The following is a 21,189-nucleotide window of genomic DNA, read 5'->3' on the forward strand; positions in this document are numbered from 1 at the left end:
GACCGACCTTACGCATCCAACGTTAATGGGTGCTTTATGATTAATTTGTTTAAGTGGACTTTTCCGTGGAAATTTACATCAGTGCAATACAAAACATCAAAATGTATAGTCGTGATTCGTTATCGTGTAAACGGGGATACGGAGCAAGTTAGGATGCACAGAACTCCACAGCTGAACTGAGCCGGTTACAGTGGAGTCAGCTCACTCAAGTGCACTGAGCAACCAGCTGAAACACTCAGTCCAGCATATCAGCAATCAAAACCCAAATGATGTGACAAGAACATCATATATATATATATATGTATTCTATATATATTCCAAACGTGTGCCACACAACGAACTATTCAATACAGCAAAGCAAATAATAAGACGGAATGCGCTTGTAGTAGGAACGAACCAATAATACATCGAACACCAGTCTAGGATGACTGGTCACGTGGGCTCCGCATAGCATTTCTCCGCAGGAAAATTCCTTTAAAAATTCATCTTCGCTACGCTCAAGGTGAAACAATACATAGTGAGGCGACCATGTTTTCGGACTTGTTGGTTTGCCCAGCGTTGACTTCATTCCAAACACATGGTACGAGATCGTGCCGTGGGGTGACTGACATGGCGCGCTTAGGTGAATTTCCCGACGTTTCCGTACACTAACTCCAAGTGACTATCATCCTCACCCTTAATAAACGTTTCTCACACAAACACGGACAGTATATTGTCCAATTTCGTCTCTCCATGTGGCAATTTCTCGTAAGTTGCATTTTATGGACAGCACCAATTAGGTCGATAAGCACAAGTGTTCAGCTGAAAAATCTCCGTTCGGAAATTAGATATTGAGTCATCGGACGCAAATCAATGGATGCGCACCAATGTGTCAGTTTGCCTGATAAGTGGGAAGAAACAGTGTCATACTGGGTCGGCGAAATGTAATGCGGTATGACGAACGATTACAACTTCATCAGGGAAATAACTAAGAAGCTCGGAAAAAAATTCTTCAGTAGTTCTGCATATGTTGCCCTAATGGACACAATTCCGAATGATGGGTTTCATTATTATAGTCCCTACTAAATCGATGCGGCACGTAAATCCTGAAATCTCTTCCAGCCACCCATTTTCTCGCAACGCGGTAAAACAGTAACATTCTGCCGTGGCAGCTAGTCATGGATGCCCAATTGGATCTATCAAATCGGCTAATGAGCTCGCAGAAAAGTGGTGGCGTCCGGACATTGGAACCTGACAGACTTCGTCGTTATCGTCCGACGGAAACCTTGAGTACCGTCGTCCAGTGGATAGTTGTTCCGATATTTTCAATCGGTACAAAACTCCTGTAGTCAGCCGACCTGTCGGACAAGTAAACTTGTCGCCGTTCAAGGGATCATACAGGCCTAAACTGACGGGTTACATCTTATGAATGCTCTTGTGATTCAGTTTGGTACGTAGCAGTTAGGCATGGCATGACTGACGTGAATAGTGCACAATAACAAGTGATTCAAAATTCATTAATTGCTGATGGCATATTTTGGCTGTGCCTGCAGTGATAGTTAAGTCGCTTAAGAATTGTTTAGCTACACTCTACCAAAACGAATAGTTGGACAAATATACACTCCTTTGCAAACTAATTTGGTTTCTCGAGAGACTCACCTGGAACCCTGCTGAATCTCTCGTTTGTGATGTTTTCAGGAAGCTGAATTTGCTGCACCAGGCCGCCTCATGTTTCAGTCGCTAAGATATTCGAGATATCGCGATGTATGTATATCTTTGTAATCTACTACTCATAAGGTTACTGAAAATCCGTCAGCAGCCTTATGAGTAGTACATTACAAAGAAATAGTAAGACAATTTGGTTTCAAGTGGAACATAAGGTTAACGGAAACCCGGGGACTGCGCCTACCTGATGAGTCCCAGGAAGGGCGAAACCGGTCGTGGTCTATCGATGGGTTTTCAGCAACCTTATGAGTAGTACATTACAAATATATAAATAGTATGACACTTAATGCGGTCGGCATAAGCAACTTGGAAATGGGTTTTGCAGGACACTTACCCAGCTGCAGTAATCCAGAGCCATCTATATAAGCGCCAATCAGCCTACAGAACCACAATCAATTTATTTCATCGCCGCGGTAGGAACACGGATTTTACCATGAACGGCGAATTATAGACAAACAAACCATGTCAGCGGTTTCCATGCCCCTGATAAATATAGTGAACGTAAAAGACAATCCAAGTCTTCATTGAGAATGTATAATGGAATTTTCATTCCAAGCCATCACTTATCTTCTGAGAATGTTACAGAACTTCAACTGCTGTGATTGTTTTGAATGGACAAGTTGGGTGCCAAGATTAAAGTAATTTCAGTAGTGTACCCTGTCGGACTTCCGACCGCTATGCTATGGTTAAGTGCAAGGTGAATCAGCGGAATAAATTCTCTACTTGCATCATCGAGTTATTGAGTACTCTCTTCCCGTCTCACTCTCTTAAAGAGATTAGACTTTATTTTCTTCATACAAAATATTGGCCATCCTATTTTACATTTCTGAAACACAAACAAATCAGGACGATTTGACAAAAAGCCGACTGACAGCCCGGACGGCACCAAATTGCACTTGATTCGCTTTCAATCTTTACTCTGACTGATCGATCGGATCATTCTGTTTGCAAAAACATCTTAGTTATTGTGCCTTTTGTAACTATAATCTTTTAAACTTTCTCATTAGAATGGTCCATGATCTCATCTAAGCTGACGGTGAATGCGTTAGTTGCGTCACTGTCAGAGATGGGCACATCTTGGTATGCTGTGCGTGTACACCAACTCCCGACTAAGTGCAATTCACACTACTCGGTGAAAATGCTCATTGCTGAGTCGTTACCACCATTATGAACAACTGTTCACCTAACTACAATTGTCTCAACTTTCGCAAAGTATTGCTTGCTGGTGAGTGCAATCACAAGCAAGTGCTTCAATGTCGGTAAACCATTCTTGGACCCGGTTTTACCTGAAGTTTTGGCCAATTAGTACAATACGCACGAGCAATAGTGTGATGGTTTGTTTGAAGGGAATTCAAGATTTCATTGAGTGTCTGCACCCACGCTGATCCACTTGATATCTGTGCCCAAACTAAGTGTGAGGGTTTTGTGCACTACTGCCGGTGATATTCGCCTACAAGCTGAGGTAACCCGGCGGTGATTCTGCCGCAAAATTCGAAAGAGAGCAGTGACGAATTGCATATAACTGAATATTTTTTATTAGCTGGATGAAAATAACGCACTTGGAATGAAAATTAGAAATCACTCGCCAGTTGGACAGTGTCCGAAGCGAGATGCTACTGGGCAACAAATGTACCAATTTTTTATGAAACCATTATTTTCAGGTCATATTTTTTCAACAGTCCATGCGTGTTCCGATTATGCCATTCCATTACAACCAACTCAATGCTGCCGTCACCTGTTGGGATGACCCGGCCATTTAGAAAGTCTTCTGTGGTGGATTTGTTGACACTCAGTAGTTAAGTCATCCAGTTAATCTTCACTAAATTATCCCGATGAAATTTGTGTTCGTTTAAGTGCCCCATCAGAACATGCAGTCTATTTTCATCTATGACCTTATGCCATGATCACATTGGTGGGTTGAATTGGTTGGTTTATTCGCTGATCTGGTAGTGGTAGTATTAGCTAACAGAATGATATCAACTTGATTCGTAACTAAGTCTAATTAATCCTTCGCTTTAGTGCAACTTTCCATATGCTTGTCTTATTACGAAATAATCTTTTTTGTGAAGTGAACCGGGTCCACGCTATGACTAAGCATTCCATAATTTACAGTTCATTTTAAAAATTCCATTCTCTTCATGTTACTTAAAAAGTACTGAAAAGTTGCACGAATTTATGCCGAAGATCCCCAAAATTCAAAGTTTTTACTTGAATCACGGAATGAGAGATCTGCTTTGTAGATAACAGCTTAACTCTTTATCATTACATCCGCCACACGAATGCGAAAAGCCCGGGGCTTCGGGGGATCAAACCACACCAAGACCACGAGCACAAAGAAATTAGTCCCTTGACTCCTCTACAACTTGCGCATCTAATCGCATATTTCTCAATAAATATAGGAGATCATCCTGCAGTATACACTTCAGGCCAACGTTTGCTGAATTGGACAAATGAGAGCATAGCTTGGAGTGGTGCAAGCATGTATTTGTCAAAGTCCAGTTCGAAAGGAAGACGTCAACAACAAACTTTCCTTCAGGAAGCGAACCATTGCTGCATCCCAACTCAAAAGGCTGTAATTCGGGAATCCTTGCAAAATCAGCACATTTTGAAAAGGAATTTTAGTTTACTATGTTGTTCAAGGACCCAAGTGCTGCTTTTGCCCGGCTGACTACCCCCAGATTCAAGCTATAAAACCAGAAAAACAAATTAATTGTCTTGCACTTTTCTTTTTTTTACATTTTCATGGTAGACATGAACTACGGTAAAATGAGAGTTATGCCAAACATGTTTGCACACCGCGGAATTAACAAAAAAAGAAAAGACGACCTACCAATTGAAGTGGCTGCCAAAGTCTCAAAGAATGATTCCTTTGGTGAAGAAAACTGCCCACAAGTTTGTTGAAAACTATTCAACGGTTTACCTCGCTAAAATCTTTGACAGTGAACTTTTGAGTGGTGTTCTTTATGAAAAACTAGAATATTGGAATAAGTGAAACATGAGGCGGCCCTTGGGCAGCAAATTCAGTCGGAGAACATCATAGACGTTTGTTGTGTCTCTCGTGAAAATCAAACTGATGTGCAAATGAGTGTATATGTCGAAAGAATCTCCTTTGTTATATCTATCCACTGTTGGAGAAAACTTGTATATCCATATTCTTGCGTCTCAGCGGATGGCATGACTGTGTTGAAAAGAGGTGTGATCGGAATTTAAATCGAACAAGCTTTAACATTTTACGTGTTATTTCCACCATAGTTTCTTGCTTACCTAGAGATGTACACAGATGTTGACAGAAATCTGCCTCCATACCATCTCCGTTTGTCTGCGCCTGACAATTTCGCTAGGCTAGTAAGCGAGTCAAAAATATGAAGGCTTTTTGGAGGTTTCTCCACATTTCTTGTGAATAGATGTGTGCAATGTATTGCTGTCCCCTCGGTCCTAGTTGCAAGTATCGGGATTCTCACACATTCCAATCAACAACGGAAGTTTGTCTGTTTATAGGCAACAATTCAGGAGTAGCATTTGAATGCTTGAACTGCGTGTCAGTTTTGAGGAATTTAAATTTTCGTGCCTTTGCGGAGCTCTATGTTAGCTAAAACCCTAATTCACTGTTTCCTCTTGTGGGATACGCTCAAAATGATAATGACCCCAGGTTTTTAGTCGAACTGCAGAAAAGAGTTCTACAAATTCCGCAAAGACTCAAAGTGGACCTAACCAATACAATCTTGTCTGTATATGATGAATACACTGACTGCATTGTGATCGCAATGCACCAGAGTCACATGCATTTGAGTATACCAAAGAAAATTTGCTCTGTGATTCTTACTACTGCCACAATAGTACTTGGTACGCTGGTTGGTTTTAACAATTTATGACTCTTTCCTTCGCGTACCCTTACACGTTTGTATTTGCTCTACTGACACACTTAGTGTTGACTGAAAGGAAAACAATCAATCTGATCGAATAGAGTGCTGCAACCTTGTAAGGTTGCGCCTGGTTTACTGAGTCACTTGCTAGACACGCATGCACTGGAATTCTGTTTTCTCACATCATATAAACGAACGTCAGGCGAGCCTGAGCTATTTTGCGATGATTTCTGTTGACCACTGCTGAACAACCAGCTGTGTATCGTGCGTTCCGTTTTCTCACTGATCAACTACGATTCGACTGGTATTTCTGGAAACTGGAATAACTAGATTATCGCCAAAACTTTTGCAATGGTTGATACCGTGTTAAATAACGAAGGAATCGCTTTACACAACAAGTAAGTCGCTTGCACTAGAAATTGTGACTATTTTGGCATTTCGAATAGCTTAGTTTCCCTGTTGCAGTTCACTACTCATAGGGTTTGTGAAAGCTTTCTGACAGGCCATGATCGGTCTCAGCCTTCAGAATCCTCATCATGTGAGGCCATTGCTCAAGTGCCCGTCATCCCTCTGTTCCGGTTGAACACCCATTCACAAAACATGGGTGATTAACGGGAAAACCCAGTGAATTCCAGCCACATTGCTTTTATACCACAGATTTCACACAAGTCGCTTCTTGTTTTTCTCCCCGCGATACATCGAAGCTGGCAATCTTTGTGTAGTACGTTCATTTGAAGACTAGTATAACTGGAATATTCAGCCGGGATTCAATTGAGTCTTCCCTGAAAACCACCTTTTAGTGAATAAGTGTATTGATTTTATCACTGGATACCTCATGTTGGTTTGTTTGTTTACTGAGCTGGACAGCTTGATTTCAGGCGTTTCATCTCCAGTCGAGGTGATATCATCAGTGCATTACAAGGCAGTGCATACCGATTGGCCAGCGCTTGTGTGCCCCACCCCTTAACAACGCACTGAGGTCAACTCTGTTAACGATAAAACCTTTGCCATCACATTAACCAGCTTGGAAGACAAACTAAAAAACTTCTGCTCTATCTGGGCTCCTATCATCTTGCTCAATGGCACCAAGTCTCGTCCTGGAAGATGGACCTCGGTTTACTTCAGTAACAACAATGACTCCAATTGTGGGTCACAACTGAACGTTTTAAGTCTAAACTCTGTAATGATATGGTGAAATATGAATGCATGTATCGATAAGTAACTAGAATTTTCCTTGAACAATAAACCATCAACAACCGTCAAACTTATGGAACACATGATACATTTCTTGTTCGGGGGTAGTGAATGCTGATGAGTTTTACTGATAGTAATCAGCGCATATATCGCTCATACAACGGCGAATTCAACCCAGTGGAATTAATTTCACGGCTTACGAACAAACATTTTACGACCAAACAAATCAACCTCATGAGATATTTAAACCTAATTGGGAATTATTAGGCATGCCTCAGTGGAGTAGCCATAGTAGGCTCCGTTTTTACAGTAAAGAGGGGTTTAGTTCAGAGGGGTTTGGTAAACAATCGGTGGATTTACCAACCCCCTCTGAAACGATGACTTCCCAATCGGTCCCAAACATTTTCCAATTGACTGGAAACTTGAGTGAATTTCGTTATTCTTGGTTCATCCGGATGCTGATTTTTTCAGAAATTAGAGTGATAGTTTAGTTAGTTAGTTAATCATTTAGTTAGTTAGTTAGTTAGTTAGTTAGTTAGTTAGTTAGTTAGTTAGTTAGTTAGTTAGTTAGTTAGTTAGTTAGTTAGTTAGTTAGTTAGTTAGTTAGTTAGTTAGTTAGTTAGTTAGTTAGTTAGTTAGTTAGTTAGTTAGTTAGTTAGTTAGTTAGTTAGTTAGTTAGTTAGTTAGTTAGTTAGTTAGTTAGTTAGTTAGTTAGTTAGTTAGTTAGTTAGTTAGTTAGTTAGTTAGTTAGTTAGTTAGTTAGTTAGTTAGTTAGTTAGTTAGTTAGTTAGTTAGTTAGTTAGTTAGTTAGTTAGTTAGTTAGTTAGTTAGTTAGTTAGTTAGTTAGTTAGTTAGTTAGTTAGTTAGTTAGTTAGTTAGTTAGTTAGTTAGTTAGTTAGTTAGTCAGAGATGGTTATCTCCTTCTTCACTCTCCTCCTGGGCAATTTCGTGCATAGTGCTCAGAATGAGAGTAATTACCGTAGAGACTGATTCTTCTGTGGGACTGATTTCGTGTTTTTGGGCGTGCTCAATACATAAAGCACACCCAGTATCCCTGTTTTATATGTTAAAAGGGCGTGAGTTGGAACTTTCAGTAACTGAGTAGTTGTCAGGACTGAAATCGATGCTGTGCGATGGGGTTTTTCCTAATAGGAAGCATAGTCACAGATAAAAACTCAAAGGCTCCCAAGTAAAGTTACCAAAAGTTGAGTTTCACTTGCCAGTGACTGTACGGTTGTCTGTTTGCGGGGGACACCTCACCATCAGCCTCTGCGTTATCGATTGTTTGGAGGACATTCCATTTTCCTTAGTGGCTACTTATAGGTTGTGAGTAGCAAAGAATCCGTATTTGTTCAGTAAGTACCGTACAAAGCCGGGCTAACCACTTTCAGGAAGTAGACAATGTAGCAGGAGTAGTGCATCGCGCCTCTTTCTTGCTTACTGGTCTGATTGGCTAGACTTTCTCCGAATCATCGTCATCATCGACTTTGTACGTGGGCTTCCAGGGCGCCCACAACTAGACAGGGGGACGATTAGGGTCCTCAACAAAAGCCGTTGACTTAAAAGCCTAATCTCAAGGCAGCGGCATTTGGTGGGGAATGCTAATGCATTACCATTTATATGGAACAAGTCGCCACATATCCTAATCCTCAACCTGGAAGACCATGAGACTAAGTTTTGTCAGACCTCTGACCACTGACCAACCTGGTATGAGAGACTCTGTGTGTATGGCGAGGACCCCCCCAGTATAGCTCATTGGGTGGTTGAGGTGAGCGAACCGTCAAACCACGGCAAGGTCCGGTCTCTTCTTGACGGAATACCGAATACCTGTCTAACAATAAATCTTCCGAAGAGGAGCATCGTTCCGCAAAATGTTCACCGGACATTTGATGTGACTTGACATAACTGGCTATAACAGGCCGGTTTTCGATAACCCAGGCTACCTGGTTTGGTTGGTGTCCTGGAAATGAAAAATCAGATGTTAATCAAATGCCGTTCTTCTCCCTTTTTTCTCGAGATTCTTGTGGTGAGCTAATTCTTTTATATGCCCATTCTGGTGAGGTAACTAATGACATTTTGTTGTGGCCATATCAAGCTACAAACGAAAATTTATACTAGACAGAAAAGACAACTGGCAATAAAAATTTCTGTTGAGAAGCTCTTTTAGATTTTTAACCGGTCAACCAGTATCCCTTACATTTTTTATTGATTGCGGCCTACTGCAATACCAGCTACATTCCAGTTTTTGAATATTTCATACGCATCTATTGACCGATTTCTTAAGTCGTTGTGACAAGTAAAGGCAATGAACTAAATCCCAAACCGTTATGATACTTTGCAGGAAAATATGATACACCCTAGGGTACGAATTTTAACACCAACAACGCCAAACTAGAAGCTTTACAGTTACCTAAATAACCTGTGAAATTGCTTGAATTAAATAGATACCTCACCTGCTGAATCAGTGGATGGTCTGATGTTTCCTATACTTCTCACATCTCTACCGTCTGAATGTCACCCTCGACTTGATTTTACAGAAAGCCTCACCTAATTGATAAAAACGGTATCTAGAAAACAACTTCACGATTCCCCATCGGCTTTAGGGCAAGGTAATCACATGTGAGTTTTTGGGCTAATCTTCTTTCAAAAAACTCTCGATTTCTGTAAGCTGGTTACGATTTATTACATCAGTTTTCAACCGACAAGAAATATTAGCCAGATTCCTGTCCTCGTAGCAGTTATACAAATAAAATGACATTCTTGAAATGCTTAGGTTCTTAGTAGTGTCTAATCAACTACCCTGTGCAACACATTATATAAAAATTGGGATGGACAGATGGGGTTATTACAGTGCTCAAAAATTTTATGGGCCTTTTACTAACAAGAGATGCTGACTAACTTGAACAACTTTTGTTCATTGGAAAACCAATCTAGACTGGGCAGTACGTCAAATAATTTAGCTTCCTGCCAACGGAAAATAATGATATACCTCTAATCAGGGCTTTATATCAATCTGCAAACTTGCTATACGACCTAAAATGGGCACAACGAACGTTGCACCAAAACAACCGTGAGGTGACATCTGGCAAGCGCTAAAGCAAAGCGCAATCCCAAATGGCACTGAAGCTTGACGAGCCAGAACGAATAAACTCTCTGACCATCTTGTTCTAAAGCAGTATTCCTGGAAATTCGGTACAATCAGGACCTCAAAATACCCCAAAGAGAATGTATCATGTAGGTCAACTGGAAATTCTCCCACTCGTCCCAAGCCTATTACACCCGACACACAAAATAACACTAAATTTTCTCTAAAATTAGCGGTATATTCGCGGTTGCACTGAGTTTTATTTGAGGTAAACGGATAAGAACTCGGAAACCCCCTTACTTTCGACTGGTGGACAAGGCCAATAAGCGTCCGAGTGGTAAAACTCCGCAACTAATGATCACCACAAAACTAGCCTCTTCTTTAGTATCATATTAAAGTTATCTCTCTTAATGCCGTGTAGTCGATTGTCAACAGTAAAGTCCGTTGACTGGCTCCAGGATAAAAGCCGTTGCTTTGCTCTTTCATGTTTTGGCGTCCACTTAAAGCCCATTCTGGTTTTATGTAAATGAGTAAACTTCATTCGACTTATGGGCAGTGTGTTTATCGCCTTATTTGTTCTTCTCTTTTGTCGACTATGGTACATACGATGCGATTGACAGAACTGTGTGAAATGGTTCCATCTCGCTGCTTATGTGTTTTTCATGTTGTTCAAATGGACACCTGGTCAGATCTGCATGCACACAGGTTGCTTACGAGCAAAGGTTCCGACCCGTGGTTTAATAGGGGAATTACTTGGAGCAAGTCGGACGTTTGCATTCTGTTCTGTGGTATTACGCTACTGCAATTAGCTATCACAAAAGCAATTATCAAACTTTTCACTTAACGTTTGTCCACCCAGCCGGCCATAGGCTTATTTTCTACAGTTGCCATCCCTATGTCCTCGAAGTTATTCACACTAGGGTTAGAAGCCATAGAAACCATAATTAGAAGTGATGACCTTGACCTGTATTCATAAGCGATTTGAAGGTTACCCTTTGGTTTCAGTGTTTAATGCATGCTATTTATTTAGGTTCCCAGATATCCTACCAATTATTAACTTGCGGTTTTCATAATCCAATGTTTCCTAAATGAACTGTAATGCTTTTTGAATACGATTCATGCTTACATTTTAATTCAACCAGCCCCAAGCTTCAGTCACGCTAAAGATGAGCCAAATGTCTCTTACACTGGAACTATACTCATAGATTATCCATTTGGAACATCCTTCGAATGACCCTGGTTCTACCCATTTCTAATAAAAATCAACCGTCTACACACACTAGGTACTGGGTTCGGACAAGGAAAACAAACGGCCCGTTTAAATCCCGGTCAAACTAATCAGACATCGACATTCCGAAATTCGGCTTTCTAGCTCCGAATGAGCGACCCTGTTTTAACTCACAATGAGAAGCTTGTGCTGGCGCGAGGTGGTTAGCCGTGACTTCGGTTTCTGCCGGTTTTCGATGTATGCTGGTTTCTACGTTTCCGATTAACTTATATGCCTAATAGACAGGGAAACTTAATCAATCCAAGCTGAATTGCCTCCGCCGATAAATGTATTCGGTCAATCCAAAATGTTAATTTACTGGACGGAAATCATTTTAGATCGTCTGAGTTGTTATAGCAAACACTTTGTCTACATAACGCCACTGACCGCCACTTCTTGTATTCGAAGCCTCTGAATTCGGGCAGAATTCCTATGTACTTCGAACTATGTTACTTAGTACTGTAGCCGGAAACGAAATCGGGATGCTTAAACAGAGCACCAAGCCAACTGTTGTTGCATTTAAGGAAAGCTATGACCGTTCTTATATTGCTATGCCACACATAAAACCCACACTTTCATACAGTCAAGCGCAAGTAAAGACAATTTCTCGATTCGAATTTTTAACTCCCCGAGACTCATTCAAGCTTGTAAATTACTCTCTTTTTCCTTTGAAAGATGGTGAAAATCTAAACATTGGTTCGTGTACGACTGTTTTCTGGGGAAATTAGTTCCCGTAAATTGTTTTCTCACTTTTAGATCTGTCAAGTATACGACTTCGTGTATGTGAAGAACTAAAATCCGAAATATTCCATAACTTGCTCGTGTTGGTATCCGTAAATTGTGATTGTCCAAGATAGTGATGTTCATACGTATTCCAGTCTGAAAACTGGCCAACCCCACTGCACACAGACCTCAGCAATAAACCTATGAATACACGTTTGTTGCGGTATTTGTAGTTTTCATGATCAAACCACCCTTGTTTGAACGACAGCTTCCTGTCCTGGTGTAAGTCAGATGCTTCCAGCGGGCGCTGGTGGAGTGGCGCCAACACACTTGCTTTACGAGTCAGATCCCCTGGGTACAAAGCCTTGCATGGCCAAGAGTATACACTACTACTAAATGAATGAAACGCATGTTCAGTGCCCCCTCCCCCTTTGGTGTGGACTCACGAAAATATTCACGCCGGGAGAGGAGGACGGCTGTTCAGAAAAGAAGGCATATCTTTCGTTTCCATACTCAGCATTGATGTACTGTTTTTCTATGGAGGAAAATGTTGGTAGCTCAGGTAGGGCAGATGATCATTGGTTTGTTCACTGAGCTAGGCAATTTGATTGCAAACGTTTCATCCCCAATCGAGGTGACACCACCAGTGAGTGATGTCACCTCGATTGGGGATGAAACGTTTGCAATCAAATTGCCTAGCTCAGTGAACAAACCAATGACCAACTGATGTGCTGTTTCATACATGATATCCTGCTTTGACGGTCTTACTTCATTTCCTCATAATAAAACTAGTAGCCATTTGTGAATTCACGAGTAGAAAATCAGACTTAGGCCTCGCAGACTCGATCTCACAGTGTCATCGTTCTATCGTTTTTTGAGTTATGCTTTGGCGTCGTTAGAGGAATAAACCAAATCAAACAATCCCGGAATCCCATCTTTCTTAGTGCTGAGTAGTCTATGCAAGAAATCTTCACTTGTAAACAGCCAAAATAAGGCAAGTTAAATACGCGGTAATCATTCGTTCACTTGTAGACAGCCAAAATAAGGCAAGTTAAATACACGGTAATCGTTCGCTTGAATTGGTTTTCTCTACCTGAGGCACGGGAATATGAGCGTATCCGAAAGACAAAAATGCGTCGCCTTCGTATGTCGCCCGGGTGCTCAGGAGAGTCACCAGTAACGTTGCAAGACGAAACTATCTAATCAGAACACAGAATGACAAGGTGATAAATGATCAGAAACACCTGATACCCCAACTCTGTTATTGTCGACATTACAGTTAAGGTAGATGAAGATAGACAAATTTGCCAGCTGTATTTTGCTCGCAGAATTTTTGAGAATCTTCTGAAATAAATGTAGCTACCTAGGGACCGCAGACTACTATGAGGAGTACTGATAGTCTTTCACATATGAAAGTTTCCATTGAACCCCAAGTTGCATGAATTATACATGCATTTGAGTCCAGAAGTCACCTACGGCCTTTTTACTTTACAACTGAAGGATTGATCCGGACGGCTTCCAGGGCCTAAGGCTTTCGGCTTGGTTGCCCGGGAGTCTGTACAATCTGTCCTCGCAAGTGTCTCACCATACTCCCTAACAAACTGCTCAATTTTATACCATGGACAAGACAAGTTTTTTTTCTTCGTGTGACTTGCGTCCAATAGCCGATTTTTAGGGAAATCTATCAAGCCCATTTAAACATCGGTACTATTCGAGGTGTCCCACCACTTACAATCAGTTTACATAATAATGATTTTACGATCCCGCAGAAAATTCGCTTCTTGGCTGGAATGTTTAAAAAGCCACCAATTCTTTAAGACGTTCGGAAATGTTGGTTAACATTTTTCAGCGCCAGGCGCACCCCATGGCAGCAAAAGTCAAATGCGAATGGAATAATTACAAAGTAATCATACTTTTCACAGGTTTATTCCCTTCGCGTTAAATCAGATATCATTAATATTTCATGAGTGTCAACTATGGGACGTGAAGTTATTGAAAACAAGCCAAGTAGTTCCAACCAGGAACTCGAGCTTTTCACTTATAACACAGAGAATATCTGAACGGAATGCTGTTGGGTGAGGAATGTTCTTAGATTCGAATTAAATCCTACCGCCTCAAGCGAGAGGGAAACCAAATCAAAACTGGAATGATGGTTCTACAACGAATACTGTGAGTTACATCCAGACAATCGTATCTGGAAGAAAACCGAGGATTGAAGATAGCTTCAGCTGTAGTTTCAAGAACGGCTTACCGAAAGACCGACCTATGAGGAGATGAGTCCGAACTCAAACACTTTGTTTTTCAAAGGAAGAAAAGTGTCATTCATTTGAAAGATGCATAAAAAATTACACTGTTGTGCGATTCAGACTAACAGTCGTCATTTAGTTCACCTGACGTTTTCGCCAAAATTCCTTCGCAGCTACTTCAGAGCAGACAGCCCGCACTTCTAAATTGGATGTGCCAGAGAGAACAAAAACATATGCCCGACAAACTTTCCAACCCAAATTATTGTACAATTCCTTGGTGTACCGCTTTACGCACTTCATGTCAGAGCAGACAGCGCGCACCTCTAAATTGGATGTACCAAAGAGAACAAAAACACATGCCCGACAAACTTTCCAACCCAAATCATTGTACAGTTCCTTGGTGTACCGCTTTACGCACTTCATATCTGAATCTACATCTTGGCATTTCAATAAAAGAGCACGGTGTATCCAGTAATACCAACCGAGGGAACTGTGGGAATTGATCGCTTTAGAATCTGTATGAGTTGATCTGCTGATTTGAATCAGTAAAGCCTTTTCTTTGCTCCTCCAAGATTTTGTGCTCCGTAGCTTTTACTTTGGTTGCGGTGGCACTAGACGGAATCAGGCACTCCCCATTTTTACTCAAAAAATTAAACCAGTAAATGCAGGAGACCCTCTCCATTAACGGTTCACATTTCTTTCGTAAGTGGACAACGGCACACTGTTGATGACAAACTGTTCTGAATTTTGTTACGTAGATGGACAAGCATGCCACAAAACAGGTGCTGCATGCTCCCATTCGTGTGATTGTTGCACCTAGAAGCTTTCCCGAAATTGGTCTACCGCAGATGAAGGGTTTAGCAAATCCATATATTCCATTTCTTAAGCTATGAAGAGTAATGTGACATATGGGAAAATTCTGCCCTCCCACTTGCAGTCATTCTTAGAAGTGTCCCCCCAGGGAACTCAGGTAAACAATAGAATAAGTAGATTTCGAAAAGTGAGGTCATTCAGTGAAGTAATCAATGGGTGAATTTTTCACCCCATTGCCAGGACTCAAAAGCACCAAACGATCTGCTGGTAGTCTGATAGTATGGCCTATCTTTGTGCTTAGAGCCAAAAGCAAGCAAAAGCTGTCTTTCTCTGACAAGTCAAGAAGTGGAATCTGACTTTGTTTGTAAACGTAATCGGTTTCTGTTAAAAATTCGAGAAAATTATACAGCTGTTTCCCTAATGTAACATACTATTTATAAGGTACATGAGCTGTACACCATTAGGCAGCTTGCTACTGATTTTGCGTTCGCTTATTGGATAGACGGAGTTCCCGATTTTCTACCAACCCTTCTTTCAGTATGAGCACCGAATTGCATGCAATTAAGGTCATACGTTTATTTACCAAGCATATTGGTGTTTACGTGAGAGTCAAGCGAAAATCTTTTTTACAAATGTGCTACGCAACAGCTGCCTAATTTTCTGGTTGACAGGATGATTGAGAGCCCCTCAGTTTGTTGCCAAAAGAATTCACAGGGAACTTATAGATGATACGTTCTATTTATAAAGTGTTTTGAATATTTCAAATACCGGTTCTTGTGTGGCATATTTACTTGAATGATGATATAAACAGTAGATTCCAATTAACACCGACGTAGTTTGCGAATGAGTGTATTTCGTCATTACGCGGACAAAATTTACGAATACTGAGAGATTTGACAGTAAAGTTCCAAGGGTGGAACACCATTGTTTTTTGCCTTTTAATTGACCGAAGCTTGTCAAAAGTAAAGTCTTGCTGGAGAGACCAAAACCATGATATAGCTGAGAACGAAACGGATGCCCAGTTTGAAATACGTTGGTGTAATCCGGAGCGTGGCTTGCTCTTTTCCAGTGGCTAGCCTGACGTTTCGTGTCACGAGAGTTTATGCTGTTACACGAGTTCGCGAGTTTCCGATCTCATAAGTTTAAGACGCGAAAAATTCACTCTATTTGTCTTGAGGATTTCCATAATCCGTAGCCGACTGGAAAGCGACTCGAAAGCGACTGGAAAGATCCTTCGGTAATACTGCACATGTACTTTTGAAGATACAGTCAGTTTTTGGTTACCGCTTTATAGGCTGCGAGAGAGGCACGGATGTGGACCATTGTCGTACGATTCCTCATTGGCTCGCTCGGCACAACTGTGGGCTGAGGAATTGGCCACGACCAAGTGTATGCGGCACAGCGACATGGCAACGTACGGAGAAAATCTCGCCTACAGATGCATCGAAGGCCGAGGACCATTCGGAGGTTAGTCTTCTAGAAACCGCATTTTGTCCTTTGCAACTGCTGTGGTCGCATTCCATGGGTTTGACCACTGAAGGCCAAATAAGTGACATGGCATGTATTTAACTCAGGCTTTGGCCAGATTTTGTAAACAATTTTTTTCCGATTCACGAGATAAATTTCTGGATAGCTTTTCCTTCAACATCAATGGTAATCGCCATTTTTAATAACAGGCGACCCATGTCGGATCAGCCACTAAGCCTTCTAAACATTGTCAATGAATCCAACATTAATAGGATTTAAGCGTGTCACTATCAAATATTCTAAATTTCAGCACCAATTATGACCTAAGACTACTTCATACCCATACCCCTTCAGTAGTGCATTCCGCTTCATACCTCTGTTTTTTTCTGGGTTTTTACTCTCACTGCATAGTACCAGCTGGTGCTTACCGGACCGGTCTTTTCTAACTGGCAACATTCGGGATGTTTTTGGTTTTCTTTACTCAGGTCTGGTTGCATATGCATATAATATATATATATATATGCATATATGTTTATATAAATATGTAAGTATATAGCTCTGCGCCTCGTGTCTCTCGTGTGTCTACTCGGGACGAGATGATTGGCTTCCTGAATCTCAGGCGACTTTCAAGAGGAAAAAAAGACTCGCTACTTCGAATAATTTTGATACACCTGTAGGCCGATGAGTGAGGACCCCAAATATGCCATCGTAAATAGAAGTTAAACCTGAATCATTCAGTGGATTTTTATTTATATGTAAACTTTTTCATATAAACTTTACCTGTGGGAAAAAATTTGGCACAAGCACCAGCTAACAGAGTTTGAATAATCTGTCGACCTACAATCAGGCTCCTCAGGTTTTCCTAACCCTCATTTACAAATCAATTTGATTTTCACAAGACACTCAAATGAGTCTCTCGTTTATGATATTCTACAACTGACTGTGCTGCTAACAGGCCACCTCATGTTTCGGTTGGCACGATATTTGAGATATCGCAGTATATTTTCATGAAGAAAGCTACTCACAAGTTTGCTGAAATCTCTTCGGCAGCCCACGACCGGTTTCACCTTTCTTGGGGCTCATCGGGTAGGGCTGTCCCGGAGTTTCCGTCAACCTTATGTTCTAATTGAGCCCAAATTGGACTGGTTGCAACAAAAATATACTCGTGAGAACGTCACTTCGTGTTACTCCTCTGATTTCTATTTTATGTTTCCCTTATCCGGAGTTTCACCTTATGTTCTAATTGAGCCCAAATTGGACTGGTTGCAACAAAAATATACTCGTGAGAACGTCACTTCGTGTTACTCCTCTGATTTCTATTTTATGTTTCCCTTATTTGTCCATAAGCCTAATCGCCCCATAACAGTTACTGATTTTTGCTAAGTACACTTATCTGCTGGCCTCTCTTGCTTTAACGGAGACTCAAACAAACTCCAGATGTTACTCTCGTTAAAATTAGAATGGTGTAAAGGTGAGTTTGTTTCACGAAGTTTGTACAATACGGCTTCAACTGGAAAACAAAAGTGACGAAAACTCGTCTATTGGATGAGCCCCAAAAAAGACAAGACCAATCGTGAGCTGCCGAAGGGTTTTCGGCAACCTTTTGAGTAGTCTTTCTCGGGAAAAGTTACTGATCTGATTCTAGACGATGGATTCTAATCTAGTCTTTTACCTATATTTTGTAATTTGTAGGCGATACATAGTTTGACGGCAGTTTCATTTCGTATTAACTTCTTTTGTCTTCTTTTCATTTTTTCAGCCGACGAGGCAACCAAATCATGGTACGATCAGAGTAGTATGTATGATTTTGGAGAAGGATTCACCTACGAGACAAGTAGGTTTTATTTCTTGTAATTTCATCCTTCGCAGCAGAGCAAAATGATCCCTAAATAGGCCGAATAATGGGGAATAATTCCTGCGTATTAATGTCCTAGTTAAGACTGATTTACAGGTATGTCACTAACCATTATATAAAACATGACAAGTGTATTTGCGAAGTGGCTAGTTTCCTGCCCTAGTTTTTCGGTTTATTCATCAGCGCTTGCCGACCGCTTAGCAACGAAATTCGTCAAGTTGTTAGATCTTAATTTCCTCATCGGAAAACGTAGATAGGAGGTTTTGTTGACTTTCCCTTCCTTGATTCCCTTAATATACGTGGCTCACCGCTCCGTAATATTAGTTGCAATGGAGAGTCATTCAATTAAGGATGCCTATCGTTAGAATTGCACATTTGAAATTGTATTTGCTGTGGATCCGAGTGTTCGGGTTGTGCAACGTTCTGATTGAAGGGATATTGCTATTAGTTCCATCTAGCACCTTTGCTGGGTGACCGAAGAATCCTGCTAAGCCCAAACAATGACACTGCGCGTGATGCATGTTCTCGTTCACTTCAATGCCCTGGAGTTTTATTAAATAGTTTAAGATAACTTAGGAATAGTCCACTCTTGGAGTTTCAGTCATCAAGCTGGGAGAAACGCCGAGCCTCACGAACACACTATTCTGATTTATCAGACGGAGGTGAGAAAATGGCGGTTTCCTATCTCACAAAGTTTAGAACGTCCTTATAATCATCCGCCGACCCTTGCTGCTTTACGGTTGGAAAGCAGAGCCATTCTCTACAAAAAATGATTTTATTCACATGACTGAATGACTGATCTGTGGTAATGTTTTGAAAGAATGACATACCACCTTAGCCTTTGATTGCTTGCTACAGGCTGAATCTACTTCATGTTCCATGCCAAAAGATAAATTGAAGCAACTACGGGATGACGAATTCGTTCGTCTTTTTCTATCCATTCCGTCACTTATTCCCACGTCCGATCTGATAAATTTCAATGTGCAAGAGCTGAAAACTGGCATCCACTGTTGTTTTACTGTTATGTTGAATATTAAAATGCAGCAATGTTGGGCTTCAAACCTATATGGGATTACGAATTTACTTTGAATTGATTATTGGCCGAAAAAACTCTCATAAATAGCAGCTTTATTAATTGATGCTTCGATGAACTAGTTGCTTTTATCGGCAGCAGAGTAACCAAGCTCACAAAGAATAGTTTTCCGTCAGCACTCACAGTACTTTGAGTTGATTGGTAGCCAATCGTGTTTAGATATTTTCAAACAAATGCGCTATTTCTCAAGTGATTTGATGGATCAAATCATGTCTTAGCCATCCAACCCAAAGATTTTGACCTGAAAAATTTCGAATATTATTGGTTGAATCCCTCATTCAGGCACATAACGAATGTTTAATACGTATCGTCCCATCAAGTTTAATTAGTTCAGCCGTTTTTAGTTGACAAGTGAGCACTGTTTGTCCTAAAGCCTTGCTTGTGAACACGTCCGCATTCTTGATATACTTTTTGGCTTCACAGTGACCCCACAGTAATCTTATTGCCCAACTCGCCGCCTGCTAGGTGGCGTTTTCTCTGATGTAATCATTTTATATTCGGACAGAGTTCCGCAAAGACATCTACGACAATGGATCCCGAGTCCATAGTACCCCTCGTGTAAAATGTAACCATTAAAGTTTATACTGAAATTCATATTGATCAACAGAAGTTTGTAAGATTCCGACACTGTCAAGAACGGCCATCATCCGAATCGATAAATCCCTGCGACAGCTGCGAAGAGTTTTCTCGAAGAGAATATCAACTCAAGAGAAGGACACAAATTTTCTTCCATCCGGTTTCGTTTTACAGGCTAGCATACTAGTTAAAAGCGATGTATGTGAACATTAGTTTGACGAACGACAAAGAAACGTCAAACCGTTCTCATGGAGGATAATAATGGTAGCTCAGGTAGGGTAGATAGTCGTTGACTTGTTCGCTGAGCTGAGCAATTTGATTGCAAACGTTTTATCACCAATCGAGGTGACAATAAAGGTGACAAGCCGGGACTCGGAAGGACAAAGGTCACTCCAAAATCGACCAGATTACAACGGCAGGGGATGTCGAGCTCAAATTTCACGTGGGTAACGGTGAATGGGGAAACGGTAAAACGGAGCAACCAATGGAAAAGCCCGACCGAACAACTGATCGCGATCAAAGGTCATTCCCTGCTAGCAAGCAAGCGTCCGGCCTGGTAGGGGTTGTGTTGACCAAATCTTCACACTGCGTCAGGTACTAGAACAACGCCATACGTATAAGCGACCCACGATTCTAGTATTCCTGGATTTCCGAGGCGCATTCGACTCGGTTGATCGGTCTGTTCTTCTTGAGACGCTTGCCCACCAACGAATGCCCCAGAAGTTTGAAAACACAATACGTTCTTTGTATTCTCAGACTTCCGGACGTGTGAGAGTGTACGGAGAGCTCTCCAAAAGCTTCCGCACACAAAGCGGTGTCCGTCAGGGATGCCCACTCTCTCCATTACTTTTCAACTTTGTGATCGATGAAATAATGAGACGAAAGCTGGAGGGTCTCCAAAACCCTGGTGTTCAAATAGCCAATGAAGAAAACCTTGTCGATCTGGAATATGCAGACGACATCGTTCTCATGTTCGAAGAGACGGAGAAGGCGCAAGTATTCTTGGATGAACTGACCAAAGTCATCCCGTCCTTTGATATGCACTTTGCACCCACAAAGTGTAAGGTCATGCTTGTGGACGTGCAGTCACTGAACACGACCTTACGATCCAGGGAGAGGTACTGGAAGTTGTGGAGCGTTTTACATACCTTGGAAGTTGTATTAGTTCTGATCGTAGTGTGACAGATGAGGTGAATGCACGAATCTGCAACGCTCGGGCCGCGTTTGCGAAATTGAGACGCCTATGGCGTCAGAATGGTTTATCCCTGAATCTGAAAGGACGTGTGTATCAAGCTACAGTACG

At 41.3% G+C, this 21,189-nt stretch overlaps 1 protein-coding gene across 1 annotated transcript in view; it reads left to right on the top strand.

Moving 5' to 3' along the window:
• Window positions 1–5,799: 5,799 nt before the first annotated feature.
• The window catches only part of T265_01092 (hypothetical protein), a gene marked incomplete at both ends in the record, with an annotated part of 23,898 nt that continues 8,508 nt past the window's right edge, over window positions 5,800–21,189 (top strand). Inside the window, 3 exons of the mRNA XM_009165035.1 lie at window positions 5,800–5,965; window positions 16,190–16,362; window positions 18,122–18,196. Coding sequence (XP_009163299.1) covers window positions 5,919–5,965; window positions 16,190–16,362; window positions 18,122–18,196 — 295 coding nt within the window. The remainder of the gene's footprint in view (window positions 5,966–16,189; window positions 16,363–18,121; window positions 18,197–21,189) is intronic.

This window comes from Opisthorchis viverrini (genome assembly GCF_000715545.1).
Source record: "Opisthorchis viverrini unplaced genomic scaffold opera_v5_11, whole genome shotgun sequence".
Taxonomy (NCBI): Eukaryota; Metazoa; Platyhelminthes; class Trematoda; order Opisthorchiida; family Opisthorchiidae; genus Opisthorchis; species Opisthorchis viverrini.